At 37.4% G+C, this 20228-nt stretch overlaps 2 protein-coding genes across 2 annotated transcripts; one reads left to right on the plus strand and one right to left on the minus strand.

The window, feature by feature from the left end:
• The first annotated feature begins 5436 nt into the window (after positions 1-5436).
• LOC132631313 (uncharacterized) lies at positions 5437-7554 on the plus strand. The gene has a single exon (XM_060346899.1). It carries the CDS (start codon positions 5437-5439, stop codon positions 7552-7554), a length of 2118 nt encoding a protein of 705 aa, XP_060202882.1.
• A 6740-nt stretch (positions 7555-14294) lies between these two features.
• LOC132632365 (homeobox-leucine zipper protein HDG11-like) lies at positions 14295-18701 on the minus strand. Its single transcript, XM_060348270.1, has 10 exons — positions 17986-18701; positions 17717-17834; positions 17405-17593; positions 16837-17304; positions 16621-16722; positions 16309-16521; positions 16029-16209; positions 15676-15944; positions 15249-15338; positions 14295-15126 (listed from the first exon to the last, which is right to left on the minus strand). The coding sequence occupies exons 1-10, from the start codon at positions 18117-18119 to the stop codon at positions 14728-14730; spliced, it is 2163 nt and encodes a 720-aa protein (XP_060204253.1). The 5' UTR covers positions 18120-18701; the 3' UTR covers positions 14295-14727.
• Between the last annotated feature and the right edge of the window lie 1527 nt (positions 18702-20228).

Raw genomic sequence — 20228 nt, forward strand, 5'->3', positions numbered from 1 at the left:
AGGGTTTGTAACCACTCCACACACTCTAATTTACATTGGACTACCTAGCTTCACATTCGTCTCTTGTTCCCACATTTGTGAAAATTTCAGCATATTTCCCAGGGGGTCACCCATCATGAAATTACTCTCACCCTAGCACGCTTAACCTTGAAACTTTAGTGCATTTCAGCGTCTTAGCGTTAGTATTTTCGCCCGCACTCCCTCGCACTACTTATATCACATTTTATGGAACGAGTTGGGGTCTTAGCAGTTTTCGAAACGCCGCGTAACACATCTCTTCTTTTATTTACGGTTCTAACCTCCGCAATCTCTAGTATTCGTCTTTTTACCTGTGCGTATGGCTACCTTTCGTCCTAATTTCTGAATTCTTAATATGATCAGCAATATAAAGGCAACGTAGGATAGGATAGAATCCGAATCAATTAACATACACATCATAGAAGGTGCCGAAAAAGTACCTGTGGCCGCGTCTGCGGAAGGCTCAGGGTCCTGTCGTCCTGTCAATGCATATAGGCGGTGCGGAGGACCAGCTGAACTAGGTGTCCCTCCTCTACCTCGGCCGCGGCCCGCTGGAGCTTGGGAGGTCTGTCCAAGAGGGCGTACGGTCGACGATGAACCAACCGCGGACCCGACGGGCTGGGCTTGGTCTCCCTCATACCTCAGTGGGCAATCACGCATCAAATGGCCAACCCGTCCACAAGTATAACATGCACCTGTACCTGCGCGACACTCTCCAGAATGTGGTCTACCACATCGCGCACACCGTGGCGGGGGTGGCATCATCCTGCTAGAATCAGCTCTATACTGGGATCCTGAAGCCTTAGTACCCTGATCTGGTCATGAGTGAGTAGAACGGTCAAGTCCCCTATCCGTAAATCGAGGCGGTGCACTGGCCGCCGGTTGTTCTGAATGCCTGAATAGCTCTTGTGCCTGTCCCCCTCTGTACTCGCTTCTAGTCCTGGAAAACCTGCCTCTTTTTTTGGAACCCCTATCTAGGTAACGCTCCTCTCGCCGTGGCTGATATTGTTCCTCCAGATTTTGGGCGTGGGCCTGGATTCGAGTAATAGTCATCCCGTCCTGGAGTGAAGCTATCAAACATTCCTTAACCAAATGTGGCCCTAGCCCACTCACAAATCGGTGTACATGATCTCCCTAGATAATGAATTAAAACGGAGGCTGTATTCTCGAACGCTCATATTTCCCTGTCTCAGGTTCAAGAACATATCGGCTCGAGCCCGTCGAACCTCTGGCAGTAGGAAATGTCGCAGGAACGCCTCAGTGAACTCCTGCCAAACCGGAGGGGGTGCATTTGCTCCCCTCGATGATATCCAGCTACTGTACCACAGAACTGCCACATCTCGCAGCCTGTATGAAGCCAAATCTACGGACTCCATATCCGAAGCATGTATGATCCCCAGAGTCCTCAACATCTCATCTATAAAACTCTGCGTGTCCTCCTCTGGTTTTGATCCATAAAACTCTGGAGGCTTCAGGATGATAAAGTCGCGGGCCCTTGCACTTACCGCTCTGCCTCCCAGGTCTACATCTTGCCGCTGAGCCTGTGCGGCAACGAGCTGGGTTAATAACTGGATGGCCTCTGCCATCTGCTGGCCCGAAACTGCTGGCGGTGGAACTAGAGGTGCGGGGGCTGGAGCTGGAACTCTTTCCTGCTCTGCTGGTGCAGGGGGAGCAGGAACAGTCTGAGGGGGAGCCTCATTATGAGATTCTTCTTCTTCTAGCTCCCGTTCAACTCTGCTGTCCGCCACCCCCTTGGCTTTCTCGGCCATCGTAGCCTTTTTCTTCGGCGGCATTATTGAAACCATAACACAGGTTTAGGAAAAGGAATATGGAAGCCTGGCAACTTAGCTCTATCGCACGATTTCAGAATGCAAAGAAGGTCACATTTCCTAAATGCCCTGTAGCCTCCTGTTTATAAGTGTGGCGCGCTACACACCCATAAACAAGACTCTACTGGACACGGCTCGTAGACAAACCCCTAGGACCGAACTGCTCTGATACCACTTCTGTCACGACCCGTCTAGGGGCCGTGACGAGTACCCGATACTTGTACCGAGCACCCCTTGTCTATCGTTTTACCTTTACCTCTTAGCAAGCCATGTAAACAGAGCCATTTTTTTTTTGAACATTAACATTAGCGGCGTCATTCTGAACATAGACTAATAAACTTCGTTATCACTTATACATCAACATTAGCATGCCAAAACACCATATACCTAACTATACTTAACTGACTGTACATATCTGTCTACGAGCCTCTAGACGTAGTACACTTATACATAGAAAGGGCTGAGTACTGCCATGCCCGGAGATATATACACAAAATAGTACCAAGGAAGTGAGGCTCCGGAATAACTGGAGCACTGTCAACACTGTTGGTAGAACTTCTAAGGATCAAATCCGCCTGTCTGCTGACCTGCGCGGCATGAAACGCAGCGTCCACAAGAAGGGACGTCAGTACGAATAGTGTACCGAGTATGTAAGGCATGAATAGTAATATACAAAAAATATGAATCATGTATAATGACATAAGAGAGTTACAACACATGTCCTGGGATAGAAACATAACCTGTATATATATATACCCTTGGCAGGTGCTATGCGTACTTAGCTTTCCTTTAAGAATCTTTCCTTGTTCATATACATATACATATAAAATAGGACATCTCATATTGCCGAGGCGTCGGCAGCCGATCCATTTAACCATAAATATACACATCTCGCATCCGGGACGATATCATATCATGTAATGCCAACTGATCAGGTGGATATGCGTTCATAACGCTCTGCCCTTACCACAATTTTCCCCGTATACACATGCATATATCATGTACATATATCAGCGTCTATAGCGCTCTAGCTCTTTTATCATATACATATACGTGCGTCGTGTAGGTACATCAGCGTCTATAGCGCTCTAGCTCTTTCGTCATGTGCATGTTTTAAAAAAATATATACACATAGCTTACATACATTTACATGTCTTATATGCATTTACGTATCCTATATACATATGTCTCATAGGCACGCAGGAAAGCCCAAAGAAGAATTATGTAGTCATCGGAGTGACGTAAGGTCGGTGACCTCCAATTATATTATAGAATACTCGTGATCGCTTTGTCTTACCTTGAAGGAACGAGTATTTTAAGGTGAGACTACCAACGGGGAATAATATTAAAGTAAACGTAGAATGAAATCGGGGCATCATAGATGACGGTTCATAGACTTTGAAATCTTTTAGAAAATAAAGTCATAGCTAGGAAATATAAATAAGATTCAAAAATTAGTTTATCATTTTCATGTTTACATAAGATACTTAGCTTAGTCATCTTAGTCATAGAGTCGTTCCGGTAGTACGTATCATAGGCATATTCTCTTATCTAACATCATTGTTATCATTAACGTCATGGAAGTGCCCTCGTTAGAGGAGTCATAGTATTTATCATTTGGTATCGAAATCGGGATCAAAGGTTCCCTTTGGATTCATTTCAAGTAAGTCAAGCAAGACTGTAAGGAAAAATCCGAGAGTAGCGGGCCCACCTCAGGCCGGATGAGGTAGCGTATACGATTTACGTATGTTACGTGTCATAGCGTTACTTGTGAGGGTCTTAGGGTAATCGGGTCCCATTTATACAAGTTCTAAGGGTGTAGGAGGTTTTTCCAACAATTGACACACTTTCTAGTTCAATTCTATTGAACAAAAAGTGAAAAACTTTAGGTGCGGATTCCGGGGAACCGAGTTTTCCCCGAGGCTCGTACCCAACTTATTTCAACTAAGACATGCCATAGAAAGAAGGGTGAAGCCTTACATACCTCTTTCCGCTTCTTTTGCTATTCCGAATTCACGTTGCAATCTCGTCAAAATCTGCAAATTGGTCACATTTACCCAAACTTTCATTAGGGTACTTAGAGTTAGAATCTGAAGGAACCACTTGGCTACCGAAATTTCGGCAGCACTTCGTCTGTAAATATACCATCCTCAACATTCAACATAACCAAATTCTCATCAATCACAATCCGGGAATTCAAACCCGGCCAAACTATTAACATAATTCAACAATCACACTAAAAATTCACATATTCCATTCAAGGTGCATTCCAACACTTCAATTAACATTCTACCTCCTTCAATACTCTCCAATTCCAATGAAACAACAATAACCTTATAATACATATATTCCAACAACATCATAGTAATACCATTACATGTCTTCCATACAAAAACATTATTTTCAATTTACACAAACTTCCAATTGCCAATACTTCACCAAACTTGTCAAGTCTTTATTTGCGATATAACATCTACAACACAACGATTAAGATATTAATTACAACTCGCTCATTATTCTTTCACAACTCACCAATATACACGACTATACATCAAGTATACACGGCCACATATACCATGCACACTCACACGGCTCCAACATGTATACACCACTACAATCTCTCCAAACTCATTCAACTTCCATTTTCCACATATCATTCACAACAATAACAACTAAACACTAATTAAAATAATTGAAGCATGACTCCCACACACATATATATATACACGGCCATATACTATATTTCTCTCCTTCATGAATTTCATCCATTTTAGCATACTACAACACATATAAACCATATATAACACATAAAACAAGATCAAAACTCACATTTCTTCTTCAACTTCTCACTTGACTACAACTTGACAACTTGTATGATTTTGAATTTTTCTTGCTCCAACAACAACTCCACCTTGTTAATCACCCTTTACTTGGTAGAAAATGATTTTTGGAGAATTTTTGCAAATTTTTCTTGTGAAAATTGCTCTTGGTCGAAATGGCCTTAAGTTTTTCTCCTCTCTCTCTTGTTCTTGCTTTTCTTGAAATTTCTAGAACATTTTGTGGAATAAGATGACTTAGTCATCTTATTTATTGACCAAATTTTATTTAATATAGGCTTGGGCCATAACCATGGCCGGTTGGGCCTCACAAATTTGGGCCTTATTATGTTTTTTGATTTTTTTGGGCCAACTCGGTTTGGTCCCGAGTTGGGCCTAGCCCACTGACCTTTCAACCTTAAAACGTTCATTTCTCCTTGTACCGACGTCACCTGGGCACCCACGACCTATGGTTGAAAAGCTAATTCGATTATCTACAACTTCTAGTTCTTGGTACTTTTCCAAATTCCAAACTTATAATACCGTTTTTGCCCCTTGAAGTCAGATCACCCGAAAACGTTTTCTTAAAATATTCGTTTGGAGGACTTCCACTTTGATTTGGCCCAAGGGTCCTTCTTGAGTTGTGTTTAACTTCTCATATGTGATTCATATGAGTTTTCAGATGTCCCAAAAAAATCTCGATGTGTGGGTCCCATCTCAGCAAATAATCTGACGTTCAAAAATACGGGATACAACAGAATATTTCTGGATCAATGCGTCGTTTTAATTCTGAATGGTTTGATGATGTATATCATGATTGGTTGGAGTATAGTGTTAGTAAAGATGCAGTCTATTGTTTGTATTGTTATCTATTTAAAGGCTACAACACCAATCAAGGTGGGGGTGAAATATTTTCAACTGTTGGGCTTAAGAGTTGGCAGAAAAAGAAGAATCTTGGAAAACATATTGGTCTACCGAACAACCCACATAACCAGTCAAAAAAGAAATGTCAAGATTTATTGCGGGTACAACAGTCTATTCATTTTGCACTTGAGATGCAATTTAGTCAATTTAAGCATGCGTATTTGGTTCGCTTAAGTGCTTCCGTTGATGTAGTAAGATTTCTTATAACTCAAGGATTGGCATTTCGAGGTCATGATGAATCTAAATCATCACTTAGTAGGGGTAATTTTCTTCAAATTCTCTCATGGTATGCGAAAAAGTGTGATAATATTCGTGATTATGTACTGGAACATGCTCCTCAAAATGATCAAATGACTTCTCCAATGATTCAAAAAGATATTGTGAGTGCTTGTAAGATAGAAACAATTAAAGCTATTCTTGAGGAATTAAATGGTGACTACTTTTCTTTACTAGTTGATGAGTCTTTTGATGTGTCACGCAAGGAGCAAATGGATATTGTCTTACGATATATTGATAGAAATGGATTTGTGATGGAGCGGCTTCTTGACATTGTTCATGTTCAAGATACTAGTGCTTTATCTCTAAAGAGGGCAATTGTTAATTTACTTTCTCAACATTCCTTAAGTCTATCATATGTGCGTGGACAATGTTACGATGGGGCAAGCAATATGCAAGGTGAGATCAATGGCCTTAAAATGTTGATTAGACAAGAAAGTAGATCAGCCCATGCCATTCATTGTTTTGCTCATCAACTTCAACTAACTCTTGTTGCGGTCTCGAAAAAATGTATTGAAGTGGAAAAACTTGTAGTGTTGGTTTCAAATATTTTGAATGTATTGGGATCTTCTTTTAAGCGTATGGATGAATTTCGAGATTCTCAAAAAGAAAGAATTCAAGAGGCATTAGATTTGGGTGAGCTTACAACAGGTAGTGGCTTGAATCAAGAACTTGGTCTTTCAAGAGCTTGTGATACGCGTTGGGGATCTCATTTTAAATCTTTCAACAATTTTATTCTTATGTTTGGCTCTATTCTTAATGTTCTTGAATCACTTGTTCTTGATGCACGATTATTGGATGAAAGAGCCAAGGCAATGGGATATCTTGAAGCTTGTCGAACATATGAGGTTGCGTTCATATTGCATTTGATGAGTGATGTTTTAGCAATCACAAATGAGCTTAATAAATGCTTACAAAAAAAGGAGCAAGATTTGGAAAATGCTATGTTACTTGTTGAAGTAGCAAAAATAAGGTTGCAAGCATATAGGGATGAAGAATGGGATTCTCTTATTGCTAGGGTGTCTTTGTTTTGTATCAAGCATGAAATTTTGGTACCTAACTTTGAGGAGCCATATGTTAGCTCTTTAAGATCACGAAGGAGACTTGGTGACAATAAAGTCTCTCATCATTATCGTGTTGAGGTATTTTGCAATATTATTGATTGGCAACTTCAAGAACTTAAAGATCGTTTTGGCGAAGCGCCGATTGATTTGCTTCATGGAATTTCTTGTTTGAATCCAATTGACTTGTTTTCAAGTTTTGATATCAGGAAAATAATGAAAATGGCTAAATTATATCCTGATGACTTTAATGAATTCAATATGGGTTCTCTTGAGAATCAACTTGCAAGTTACATTATTGATGTTCGTGATGTTGATGAAAGGTTCTCTAATCTAAAAGGGCTTTGTGATCTTTCAAAAAAATTAGTTCAGACAAAGAAACATTCAAATTATCCTCTTGTATTCCGCTTAGTGAAACTTGCTTTGCTTCTGCCGGTTGCCACTGCATCCGTTGAAAGAGCTTTTTCAGCAATGAAGTTTATCAAGAATGACTTGCGGAGTCAAATGAGTGATGATTTTTTTAGCGGTTGTTTGGTGCCTTATCTAGAAAAAGATGTATTTGATAATGTTTCTAATGATGCTATTATTAAGACATTTCAAGATATGAAACCTCGTAGAGTACAATTGTAGAACTCCATGGTTCTTGCTTGTGTAGTCTAACTTAGTTTCTTTGTTTTTGCTTCAAAAGCTCCCAAGCTTTTACTTTTGTAATATGGCATCTTCAAGTTGCCTTTCTTAATGAAAACTTCTTACTTTATTTGCTTTTGCTTAGTTTATTACCTATATTGTGGCATTTTATTGTGATATTTTTATTCATCATGAGCGGAGGTGCCTTCACCCAGCTTCAAGGTTTATGTACGCCTCAAGCAGGCCTTTGACAACACTATTCTAGCTTCGAGCATGATTTTTAGTATTGTCTGTGCAAGAGTGATGCTTGATTTATTATATAGGAATTAGTTCCTATGTGTAGTTCTGCTTTGATTTCTAACAATTTGCTACATTGATGACATTGTCTCAGATATAGAAGCTCTTCCGAACCATTTACGGAGGAAGTATGCCTTACTGCCTGATTTAGATAAAAGTCTGCAAGGTATTACTTATATTCCAAATTTTATATATTATTGGACTATTAAGGTTCTCTCATGCAAGTTAGTTGCTTTTTGACTTTCCATTGCTATGTGCTTCGTTAAGTATACTTTATGTATTTAAGTTATTTCTGATCCGACCCGCTCATTTGCCAACACAAGCGTGCTTATTTTATTTTTTGAACCCCCTGAATGGAAATCCTGCCTCCGCCACTGCCCGTGACCCAGCCGACTGCCACCCCTCCCACCGTGGCACCCGTCACCCAGTCGACTGCCCCCTCCCACTGTGGCACGTACTGCCCAGTACCCTCCGTTGGCAGCCGCCTCCCCTACTGCACTTACCCCTCTCCCCTCTGCCTTGGGCCAACAACCCTCAGCTCCATCTCCCCCACCCGTACAAACATCACCCCAGCCACCCCACTTTACCAATCCGCCCCGAATGGTGACCCGGAGTCAAAATGGTATTTTTAAGCCAAAACGTACGTGTAACTTGAATACCATGGTTACGAAATCCCCTCTCCCTCGTAACCCTGTGACCGCCCTTAGTGACCCGAATTGGAAAATGTCTATGGCTGATGAATTTGATGCTCTTATTAAAAATAAGACGTGGGAGTTGGTCCCCCGTCCACCTAATGTTAATGTTATTCGTTCTATGTGGATTTTTACTCATAAATAAAAGTCTAATGGTGATTTTGAGAGGCATAAAGCCCGACTTGTAGGTGATGGCAAAACTCAGCAGGTTGGCATAGATTGTGGTGAGACGTTCAGTCCGGTGGTGAAACCGGCGACTATCTGCACTATTCTTAGTCTGTCTTTGTCCAAGCATTGGCCTATACATCAACTGGATGTAAAGACTGCTTTTCTTCACGGTGAGCTCAAGGAAACTGTGTATATGCATCAACCTATGGGTTTTCGGGATCGCACACATCCTGATTATGTTTGTCTATTGCGTAAGTCTCTCTATGGACTTAAGCAGGCTCCACGTGCTTGGTATAAACGATTTGCATATTTTGTGTATTCCATTGGTTTCTCAAATAGCAGGTCCGATAATTCTTTGTTCATCTACCATACGGGGACTGACATGGCATACATTTTACTATATGTTGATGATATTATTCTCACTGCATCCTCAGACACTCTCCGTCGTTCCATTATGGATCGTTTTGGTTCCGAATTTGCTATGAAGGATTTAGGTCCTTTGAATTATTTTCTTGGCATTGCTGTGACCCGTCACAAGGGTGGGATGTTCCTCTCTAAACGGAAGTATGCCGAGGAAATCATTGATCGCGCTGGTATGTCTTCTTGCAAGCCCTCTCTCACTCCGGTTGACACAAAACCGAAGGTCAGTGCTACTTCGGGCGCTCCTTATGAGGATCCCACTCATTATCGTAGTCTCGCAGGTGCTCTTCAGTATCTCACTTTCACGAGACCAGATATTTCTTATGTTGTACAACAGGTTTGCTTACATATGCATGATCCGAGGGACGATCATATGCATGCTCTTAAGCGAATTGTGCGCTACATTCAGGGCACTCTTGACCATGGATTGCATCTCTACCCCTCCTCAGTCACCGACCTTGTCTCATACACAGATGCAGATTGGGGTGGATGTCCGGATACTCGTCATTCTACGTCGGAGTATTGTGTATTTTTGGGAGACAACTTGATTTCTTGGTCGTCAAAGCGACAACCTACTCTTTCTCGGTCTAGCGCTGAAGTGGAATATAGAGGTGTTGCTAATGTTGTTTCTGAGTCTTGCTGGATTCGCAATCTTTTATTGGAACTACATTGTCCGGTTCGCAAGGCTACGTTGGTATATTGTGACAATGTGAGTGCCATATATCTTTCAGGAAATCCGGTGCAACATCAACGCACCAAACATATTGAGATGGACATTCATTTTGTGCGTGAGAAGGTTGCGCGGGGACAGGTTCGTGTTCTTCATGTCCCGTCCCGATATCAAATTGTAGATATTTTCACTAAAGGTCTTCCTCGGGTCCTTTTTGAAGATTTTCGAGACAGTCTAAGCGTTCGTAAACCTCCCGTTTCGACTGCGGGGGTGTGATAGATTATGTAAATATTAGTTAGAATATTTTGTAATCTCTTATTTTAGGTTAGAATATTTTGTATATTTTGTAATCTCTTATTTTAGGTTAGAATATTTTGTATATTAACCAATTCAAGGAATGAAAGGAAACACGGAAAATATTTGCTACAGTAACACACACGTCTTACATGCACATATGTATCACGTAGTCACGATTAAGTAATAAATATTGTTACTTTAATTGAACTATTAAAATTAAATTATTTAATTTGATATAAATACCCGGTCCATCAGCATAAACAATTATCTACTTGTCTTCACTCGATATAATATCATGATACTAACGTCGCAAGATAACATGATATTTGGCGGCACTTTTCGGTAGTATAGATTGAAAATACAAAATTAAATGCTACTACAACTATTTATTATTTTTAGACAAAAAAAATAAAATTGTGCTACAATATAAATATTGGGCATGAAGCACAAATGCAAATTTTAAGGACTAACCTTTGGTAAAACTGCTTCTACGAGGAAATTGGAATAATCATTATTTTAATCTACGAACCATCAGGATTGTACCTTAGTGGTATCAGAGTGCAGCTTGAGCTTGAAGTTAGTATGATAATTCAATTTCAAGTTCCCTGAGTGCAGCTTGAGCTTGAAGTTAGTATGATAATTTAATTTCAAGTTCCCTTCAAACGACTTCTCAATAAATTGTCCAAATTTTATGCCACTTTGATAAAACGGCGAAAAATGAAGTTAAGTAGCTAGTAGAATACTCCAAAATAATTTTATGATATGATAATATATTTAAACCCAAGATAGAATCTATGTATCTATCGATATTTTCTACTATCATGATCAATTTTTAGAATAATTGATTAATTTAATTTAAAAATCAAAGTTTTGAACCTAGGAGGTTAATTAAACTGTCGACTATGTAAAGCGGAATTAGAGTTGTACATCTCAAGTATGTAAATGTACTATTCTCTTCTCCTTTTCCCCTTTTGTTCCGTATCATCGCTTGTCCTTCACTTAAAGTGAATTTTTAATTTATATGGAATAATGTATTTTGATAAATCAAAATAAGTAACTATAATTTTTATATATGTTTTTATTTATGTTTTACATTATACTGAATAAAAACTTAACTAAAGCTCTTAATAATAGATATTTAAAATTATTTCTCTGTTTAAATAATATTGATTGTAAAATATATGTCAGCAATTTTCCAATTACCTGTCAACTACTTAAATCTCCTGCAAAATCATTAATCCATTTCCTAACTCTTTCAAATCTGCAGGAAGCGAATTTATGATTTTAGAATTAAGCGCGTCAAATGGCACATCAAGTATCTTAATGGCTACCTCGCTTTAGAGTTCCTTTTGTACTTAACTTGAGCTTTCATCTTTTATGAAGTAATTACTCAAAACCAAAATTACAGCATATGCGCACTTAATTACGTGCTGATAATTAGAGGGCTAAAATTAAGAAAAAAGAAATTGATTTTTGGCAGTAGTTCTCTTTAATTGGATAGCATTCTCTGGCTTAAAATGCTTTGCTAGGGTATTTAATTGCCTAATTAACTGCATTTTCTATAGGTGCATAGAGGAGGTCCTCATCCTACATTGTCTCCTTTTCCTTTGTAGCCTAGATTTTGTCACCAAATCATGTGGCTTCCGTATTCAAGACGTAGCCTAGTTAAACACGTACAATTTATTTGTAAGTTTTTCTACAAAAAAAAAAAAGAGAATAAAAAGGAATAGAAAACTCGAACTATCCTAAGGTGTCAAACTTTTTGTTGCTCGTCGAGTACTACTAAAGTTTATTGTGATTCAACCATATAAATTAAATTACACTTTCCTCGGTTATTGATAAGTCTTGATTTACATCTTTGTCATATTTAATTAAGTATATTTAACTTTCAATTAATTAGAAGGTTTGAGTTGGTCCCTCTATATAGGAAACATTTGATATTTAGATTAGTTTTAGAATTATTTTATCCTCAAATATGGAGTAATAGTACAAATTCAGGGATCAATTTTTTTAAAAAACAAATCTATACCACTAGATAGAGTGTCTAGCGGCCTTTTTATTAATAAAAACAAGGGGGGCTAGATCTACCTTACCTTACTAATCCTAATGAAGTAACGAAACTCTAGTGATTAATTACAAGTGTGCAAAAAGTGAGAACTAGAGAGAACTAGATATTCTATGATCATCAGTCATCACACAGTTTATATTATATTCTATGATGATATTACAAAGAAGGATGCTTATCTAACGGAAAAATATAAAAAAAAACAAGAAGAAATTTGAGTTGTCAACCTCACAATTCCTTTTACAAATGTATGAACTAAAAAGGAATATTGGCCCATCTAAAGTAAATTGACACATTTTATCCTTGTCTTCTTCTTCAAATCTATCTACCTTTCTTCAATTGATTTTGTAATCCTTTACAAATTTGGTTTTAGTGTTATGTCTTTTTTACGAGAGATCTGCATTTTATAAAAAATAAATCAAAATTAAAAATAACACACAAGAAATATGAATTCAAATTTGTAGGTGGCCATAACTCATAAGAGACCATTTCCTCCAAATTTAGCATGCCACATTGTTTTTTTTAAAAAAAAAAAAAAAATCAAAACTCCACCATATTGGTGTGGAGTTAGGCATGGACCCCTACCTGTGTATTCCATAAAAAGCATAAGTACATGGAGGAGGATATAAACCTTAGCCTCCAATACAACAAGTGACTAACCATGTAGAAAAAGTTAAGCTCCAACGTAGAAAATTGTAATACTTCTCCTCTTTTATAAACAGTCTACTAGACATAGTCCATATGTAACAGAAAAGAAATCGATTAGTTTCTACCATGAACAAAAGAGAAGTTCCCACATTGGTAATTGAATGGTTTAACACTTAATAATTTGTTAAATTTGTGAACATTTAGACATAAGGATCAAAAGTGCATATATCAATGAATTAAAGGTTGAATGTGCTTAAATAAAAATCACAAATGCCAAAGTACAAATTTATCAATATTTGACGGCCAAAATGCGCCAATATCCCAAAATAAATTTTTATCCATATGCAAGGTGGGTACTAGTTCCAGTCTAAGCAACGGAGGGGTAAGAGACACCAGTAAATTAGAGTATGTAGCTGATTTCTTTTGACAAATTAATTAGTAGATACCCATTTTTGAGATAGACTATTTTCGTATGCGCTTACACACACACATTTTTATGTTTGTGATCTCCTAGTCAAGTAAGTTGTCCCGTGATGATACAATGAAATTTTCCGTCCCCACTTATATTTTCGTACATAACTGAAGTTAGTTAAAAGAGGAGTCTTCCATCCCAAAGAGCTGAATGCAAATCCCCATAGTTTGTACCTTTAGGTACATCTGAAAAAGCTGGAATGAAAATTCCTGTTTATTATAGTGAAAAAACAAGCGTCAGTTCAGAAGGTATTAGTTAGTAATTAGTTGAGATATCATATTCTCCTAATTTCTAGTAAATTGCCCAATCGTGGACATATTTTATACATTTGACAAAATTAAATCCGTGCCTAGTGATTGATGAAATTAGTTGCGAACCCTAAGGTATTTTACTTAAATTTCAGTGGACAAAAATACTAGGCAATATCTTCACATGTGTCCAAGTTTGATGGACAGAGTTATCCGATACGTGTTGTAGGGGAAGGTAGCAGCCTAGCAAGTACCTCGTTGAATTAATAATAGTACATGCAAACTGACCCGAACACACGATTATATATACAGATATAATTTGAAAAAATTGAGGTGTTACTTTGTCGATGCCCCCACAGGTTGTAGGGGCAAGCAGGATTCAATTGTGTAATGGTCAAGTGCCATCTTAAACCTGAGAATAAAGTTGCCTATCGACACCCTTGGGCCTAAAAAGGGACTGCCTTGTTCACACAAGCATTTAATAATAAATCTACCAACAAGTTTAATCAGTATGATGAGGAGGTTGGAATTTTAATGCTGTTTTTCTATACAATTTCTCACCACAAAAGCAAGTAGAACAGTTGAGAATTGAGGCCCCTATAGTATAATTTTATATATATGCATGTTAGCAATAATAAACAAGCTACTCTTAATGTATCATTGTTTTGGCCCCCACACTTCTGGACTTTCTACTCTTGGCCAAGATGGGTCTTTATTCTCCCATATTGGACCACAATGTTGAATACGATGTACGTGTACAGAAAGAGATATAGTAATACAAATGTAAAGACGAATATTCATAAACTGAGAAATTAAATTCTGTTATGTAGAAAAAAATTCAAGCATACTTCCATTAGATTGATAGAATAAAGTTCAAGTACAGAAGTCAATACCCGAACCATACAATTTTCTTCCCTTAACAGAGTATAATGGTAAACACTTCTTACCAAGACTTTTCTTGTATGGTGCGTTCTTGACTCCCTCTTTTAAGCAGAAAAAAAAACCCCATAATTTCAAGAGGGAAAAATATGCTAACCAACCCCAAAAGAAAAAAAAAAGAAAAGATTATGAGTTGTGAAATGTAATAAAGCTGTAACCGGATCAGTAGCAGTAGTGGCAGAGGCATTGAAAATTCCCAACTACTTCCAAACAGAAGCAGAGATAATTTAAGTTGCTGAACTGATTTCAAAAATATAGGATCAGGAAGTGGAGCAATTCAAGGCAGATTTAATTTGGTGAACAGTGCTGCCTATAAGGTTATTCACAGTGTTTACTGATTCTGGGCTCATTTTTGCTGATGGCGAGCTGTTTACCAGAATTTGGAACACAACTGTTATTAGTGAACCCCCTGACCTGCCTCCCCCTATGGTACTTGCATTTGAGCTGCTGCTGCATGATGCTGCCTCGGTGTCTAGTTGTCGCCCGTCTGGGGATATTGTGAACCCCGAGGGCAGCAACGGGATGTACGTGGGGTCCTCCCCGCTCATCGCTATGTTGATGTCCGGAACATCCACTGGGCTATATACCACTAGTGCCCCTGATGAGTCTATGCAACTTTCTTGGAGTATCAACATGTTGTTCTGGCTAGTGTTATAGGCCTACAAAATGTAACATTCTCCTCATAGTCAAACTCTGTAATTTTACGGATAGAATAAAGAGAAAGCAATTCACTTTTAAATTCTTAAGAAAATATATTTATAGTATGGTTTCATCAATTTACCCGTAGCACAGAAATGCAATTCCCTGAATGAGAGCCATTTGCAATATGAGCTACTTCTTGCACTGGATTTTGGTTGGAAAGGACATCCCACTGTAAACATAAACAAATAAATTTCTCAAGTCAAGAACGCGTTTCAGATTAACAAAGAAGACAAGTATAGTTGCATGCACATCAAACCTCTCTATAACAAATCATGTTTTCTGTGGAATCGATCTTTCATGTTGTGCTATATTATATGTTCTTTATAAAAACATTTCGCTATAATAACCAATAAATATTGGAACAAACTATGCCGTTATAGAGAGGTTTGACTGTAATCCCAATTTACATCTGGTTAGGATAATAGAAAGTCAAAAGAAACTTTTCTACGTTTTCTCCCTGTGCACAAAGTCAAATGAATCTAGAAGCATAGTCAATTTGCACAGACCTGGGGTCTAGTCCGTTCGTCTCTGAAGAAATTGAAGACATGTTGTGGAGGAATTGGCAGCCAAATTGTGGTGGCTGCACTAATGACTACGCCATTGGGCTGACCGGGGTCAGTGCTCTTCTGAAGGGTGGCTCTGACTTCAAACTCATTCAAACCAGAAATTGTGTTCCATTGGTGTCCATTCGATGGGTTTACACTAGCACAGAAATTGCTCACCATCCTTTGTGCCAGTTTCATCATGCTCTTCTTCCCTTCGGGCGATGGAATTACTGCTAACATAACATTGCACATTAATCCACCAATTTTAATTTCCAATTATATCGGGAAAACAAACAAATTTTGATTTAGGTTACCTCCACCAAGGTCCTGAGTAGGGTTGCTATTAACCATGAGACAAGCATATCTTTCACAAACTCTTCGAAGTGTGCCAACCCATCGCTCTGCTCCAAATGCCAACCCACTGTGTATAAGATCTCTATATAGCCTATGAATTAAACTTTTCTCTTCCACTTCTACATGTTCCACCCAAGTAACCTATTCCACGAATAAAACTAGAAATTAATCTCATAATGAACGACAAATGTAGAGCAGAATTAATCACTAACTAATGATTATCACAGCCATTTGGACAACCTTAGAATAGCCATTGGGCATATCTTGTATCAAGCATCCAGATGGAAGCCTATGAACCTTGCAAGAAGTGGAAGAATACTGATTTTCTTGAGTTATACCATAAGAGACATCAACAATTGCCCATGAGCCTTGCTCAATCTGCTGGCAAAACCGTAGGAAATAAAATTGTCGCGTTGGGACCAAAGGTGAAAGCACTTGCAATTCTTCATACATCTGAGTCATGTAGTCGTTTTCAGCCTCAAGAAAATAGATTTATTTTCAAGGAAAAAAGATTAAATCCTCTTTATTAAGTGAGTATGTAAATTCTTTTACCAATTGCAATGTACTAGTTCCGCTGCCAATTACACCAGACGATATTACTTCGAGCGTTCTAGCCTTTGAAACAATTGTAGGAAAGAATTCCTGCCATTTATTCTACCAAATAAAAAAAGAGTAACAAGATCAGTTATAGTATTAAACCTTACTCTTTCAATCTGCAACCAAAAAAAAAAATAAAAAAAATAGAAGAAAGTGATAAGATAAACTAACCGCGTCCATAAACAAGTCAACTAATGCTAAACCATTCATGATGACAACACCCGAATCCCTGGAAGCTTCAATGCGAACGTTGGGGTTTTTCAAATGACTATTAGCCCTCGGGAAAACCCGATCATAATTGTCGAAATTAAGTACATCTCTCCCATCAATCGTGGACTTCATCCACAAAGGTTCATTGGTTTGCACCAGTCTAATGAGTTCCTCCATAGCATTTCCAGCAATATCAGCCATAAGGGACTTATCCATATCCGATAAATTCAACGTAGCATAGGCCAAACTGGGCATAGTCGATGAACTTCCAGGAAGAAGATCGAGATCAAGATCAAGGGAATTATGACCTTGGCACATAAAACTAGACATGGACAAGTCTAGTGAAGATAGATGAATAGGTTGCACTGGTGGAAGTTGTGAAATTGGCCTTCCTATATACTTAGCAGCAATACTAGATATTTTATCAAGCTGCATGTTCCCAAAAAACACAAAAAAAGGGAAATAAAATGAATAACTACATCAAATAAATGAAATTAAAAGATTAAAGTAGGGAAGAAATTAAATGGACCTCTTCTTTTAAATGCATGTTTTCAATTCTCAATTTTTGCTCATCGAAATATGAATCTTCAGTCACTGGAGGACCTCCACATGATGGGCAAATCACATTCTTGAGAGCTTCTCTAATTGCAATATTTTCGCATCGAATTTTATCATTTTCTGCTCGAAGTACACTATTATCGGCTCTCTCATGTTGTGCCTAAAATCCCAACAAAAAAGCAATACAACAGTCCAACAAAATTCAAAATTCCAAAACACACACACACACAAAAAAAAAAAAAAAAAAAAAAAAAAAGACAGAGCAAATATTGAAAAATAGAACCTTCATTTGAGTCCTTCTATTTTGGAACCAAAACTTAATCTGACGAGGAGCCAAGCCTAAATCTCTGCTTAACTGCAATCTTGTCTTCTCATCTGGATGTGGACATTCTTTAAAAATACTACCAACACCAAAAACTTAACCAAATTAGTAATACAAAAAAAAAAAAAAAAAAAAGTAGCTGCACATTGGAAAAAATAAAAGAGTAGTGAGAAATGCAAATGCATGGCTAGTACTTTTACACAACTATCTATGAAATCTTAGTTTCTTACGCTTCAAGCCTTTGAATTTGATTAGCAGTGTGACGATGATAACGTTTCTTTCTACGGTGAGGATCGGACGCATCGTGGGGATCAGGGCCACCACCGCTACTGGTGCCACCACCACCGCTACTGCCGTACTCCATTGAGATAAATATTTTTTATTGACACTCAACAACTAGTGAGTAGTAGTAGTAGTAGTAGTAGTACAACTGTACGAGTACTGAGTTTGATGAAAGTGTAGTTGAAAAAATTCAGCTATTCCCATCACAAAGAGAGAGTAAGAGCCAAACAAGAATCTTCAATTCACTCAGAGCCTTGGCCTTTACTACAACCACCTATATTAAATACTACTACGAAGAATGAATGGAGAAATTACCATTATAGTAAAGACAACTCATCTAAAAAATAAAAGAAAATTAGTAGTAATAAGTAGTGGTAATAGTACTAATCACTAGTAACGAGGGAGAAAGAAAATGATAGAACAGGAAAAAGGAATATGCACAAGTGAAGAAGTTGTTATTAGCATAGTTCAAGGGAAAGACCAGTAGATATATATTAGGTAACGGACGGAATATCAGAAATATATATGGATTTAGAAAGATGAATTTGTGGAGAAAATGCTGCTAAAGATAAGAAAAAGGAGGGAAATTTGGGGGCAGTAATTAAGAGAAATTTGGTGATGGTTATAAGGAAGAAGATTGAAGAGTGAAAGGAAGCATTAGAGGGAAGACAACTCAAAGGCATATAATATACGTTGTTAGTTTATTTATACAATTTATACACGATCATTTTTACCTGTCATAATATGTACTATATTTAATTTTTTGATTTCACATTTCAAGAAAACTTATCTATACATATTAATTAGATTTTGAATGATATGATGATATAAAATTGTTTATAGTGAGGATGTAATAAGATTTTAAGTTCTTGACCAAAAAAAAAAAAAGATTTTAAGTTCATATTGATCTAGCGGACCAAATACTTATACGAATGCTACTCTTTAGTCTTTACTGACCCTACGGCCTATACGTACACACACTATTTACAAAGTGCTTTAATTATAGGACGCTGGTGTCTATTTGCGTGCTTATTGACTATTGTAACCGACGGATTAATTAATGGTCTGATCATTCGGAGCTGATCTTCGAGATACATTGTCACTTTATTTTATTTTTGGAAAAAATATTTTGCGCTCAGTAGTTTAATGTTATTAGGAATTTTGATGTCCTTGTTAAGGATGGCTCAAATTACTATAACGGCTTTAGCAAAGAACAAAAATTACTACTCCCTTAGTCCCCGTTTGTTGGAAGGTTGACCAGTTTGAAGAGTCAAATAATTTTTTCTTTGATTTAATTTTAAACATAGATTCTTCAAGTATTTATAATAAATTTACATATTTGAAAACTACATAAAAAGTACTATAAGTCTGCATAATTAATAATTCACAATATATGAAAAGAGTTGAAGAATATCGTAGTTAAAAAAGAACTGTTTGACTCTCCAAACTGGTCAACCTTCAAACAAATTGGGACAGAGGGAGTATCATATTGTAACCCCCTCTTGCGAGCGTACACACACAAAAAAAGTATTATAAATTAAATTATACCCAGTGTTCAGTATCCGCTTTGAATCTCGACTCGTCTCAATAAACATTGTATAAGACTCATGAAAAGAGGAAGTTTTCCTTACTAGTCTTTTTTCCGCTCGATTCCAAAATCTCTAGTTAAGATAGAAGAATTCTATATATTCATTCTACCACAACTCTTAGTGGTAAATTTAATACTTTCTTTTACTCACTTTTGCCTAGATTAATCTGAATTCATGTTGTATAAGACTTAAAATAAAAATAAAAATAAGAACAACGCTTCCGACAAAAAAAATTTCACTCGAATATAAAATTCTCTGTTATAAAGATAGAAGGATCCTATATATTTATTGTATCACAACACCTTGCGCGGTAAATTTAATTGTTTTTCTCCTACTCGATTTTCAGTAACCCTACCCTTTGGGTACCGACTAATCTGGATTCATGTTGCATAAGACTTTTAAATGATGAAGCATATTTTTTATCAAGATTTATTTTGCTCCAACTAAAAACCTCTTATTAGGGTCCTATATATATATATATATATCCATCTCATCTCAATCTTTGATGGTAAAATTAAAATAGTTAAGAGTGGCAAACCTCTCTTCCAATGAAGAAAAATACTCGTACTTAATTAGTCCTTTTCCGAATTGTTCGATTTATT

Source organism: Lycium barbarum, chromosome 3 (assembly GCF_019175385.1).
Source record: "Lycium barbarum isolate Lr01 chromosome 3, ASM1917538v2, whole genome shotgun sequence".
In the NCBI taxonomy this organism is placed as follows: domain Eukaryota; kingdom Viridiplantae; phylum Streptophyta; class Magnoliopsida; order Solanales; family Solanaceae; genus Lycium; species Lycium barbarum.

Excerpts from the sequence above, each read along its gene's own strand:
- LOC132631313 (XM_060346899.1), top strand. The coding sequence starts at position 5,437 with ATGCGTCGTTTTAATTCTGAATGGTTTGATGATGTATATCATGATTGG.
- LOC132632365 (XM_060348270.1), bottom strand. The coding sequence starts at position 18,119 with ATGGAGTACGGCAGTAGCGGTGGTGGTGGCACCAGTAGCGGTGGTGGC. Across the intron at positions 17,835-17,985 it reads CAAATTCAAAGGCTTGAAGC|TATTTTTAAAGAATGTCCAC; the intron begins GTAAGAAACTAA and ends TGGTGTTGGTAG. Across the intron at positions 15,127-15,248 it reads ATTGCATTTCTGTGCTACGG|GCCTATAACACTAGCCAGAA; the intron begins GTAAATTGATGA and ends TACATTTTGTAG.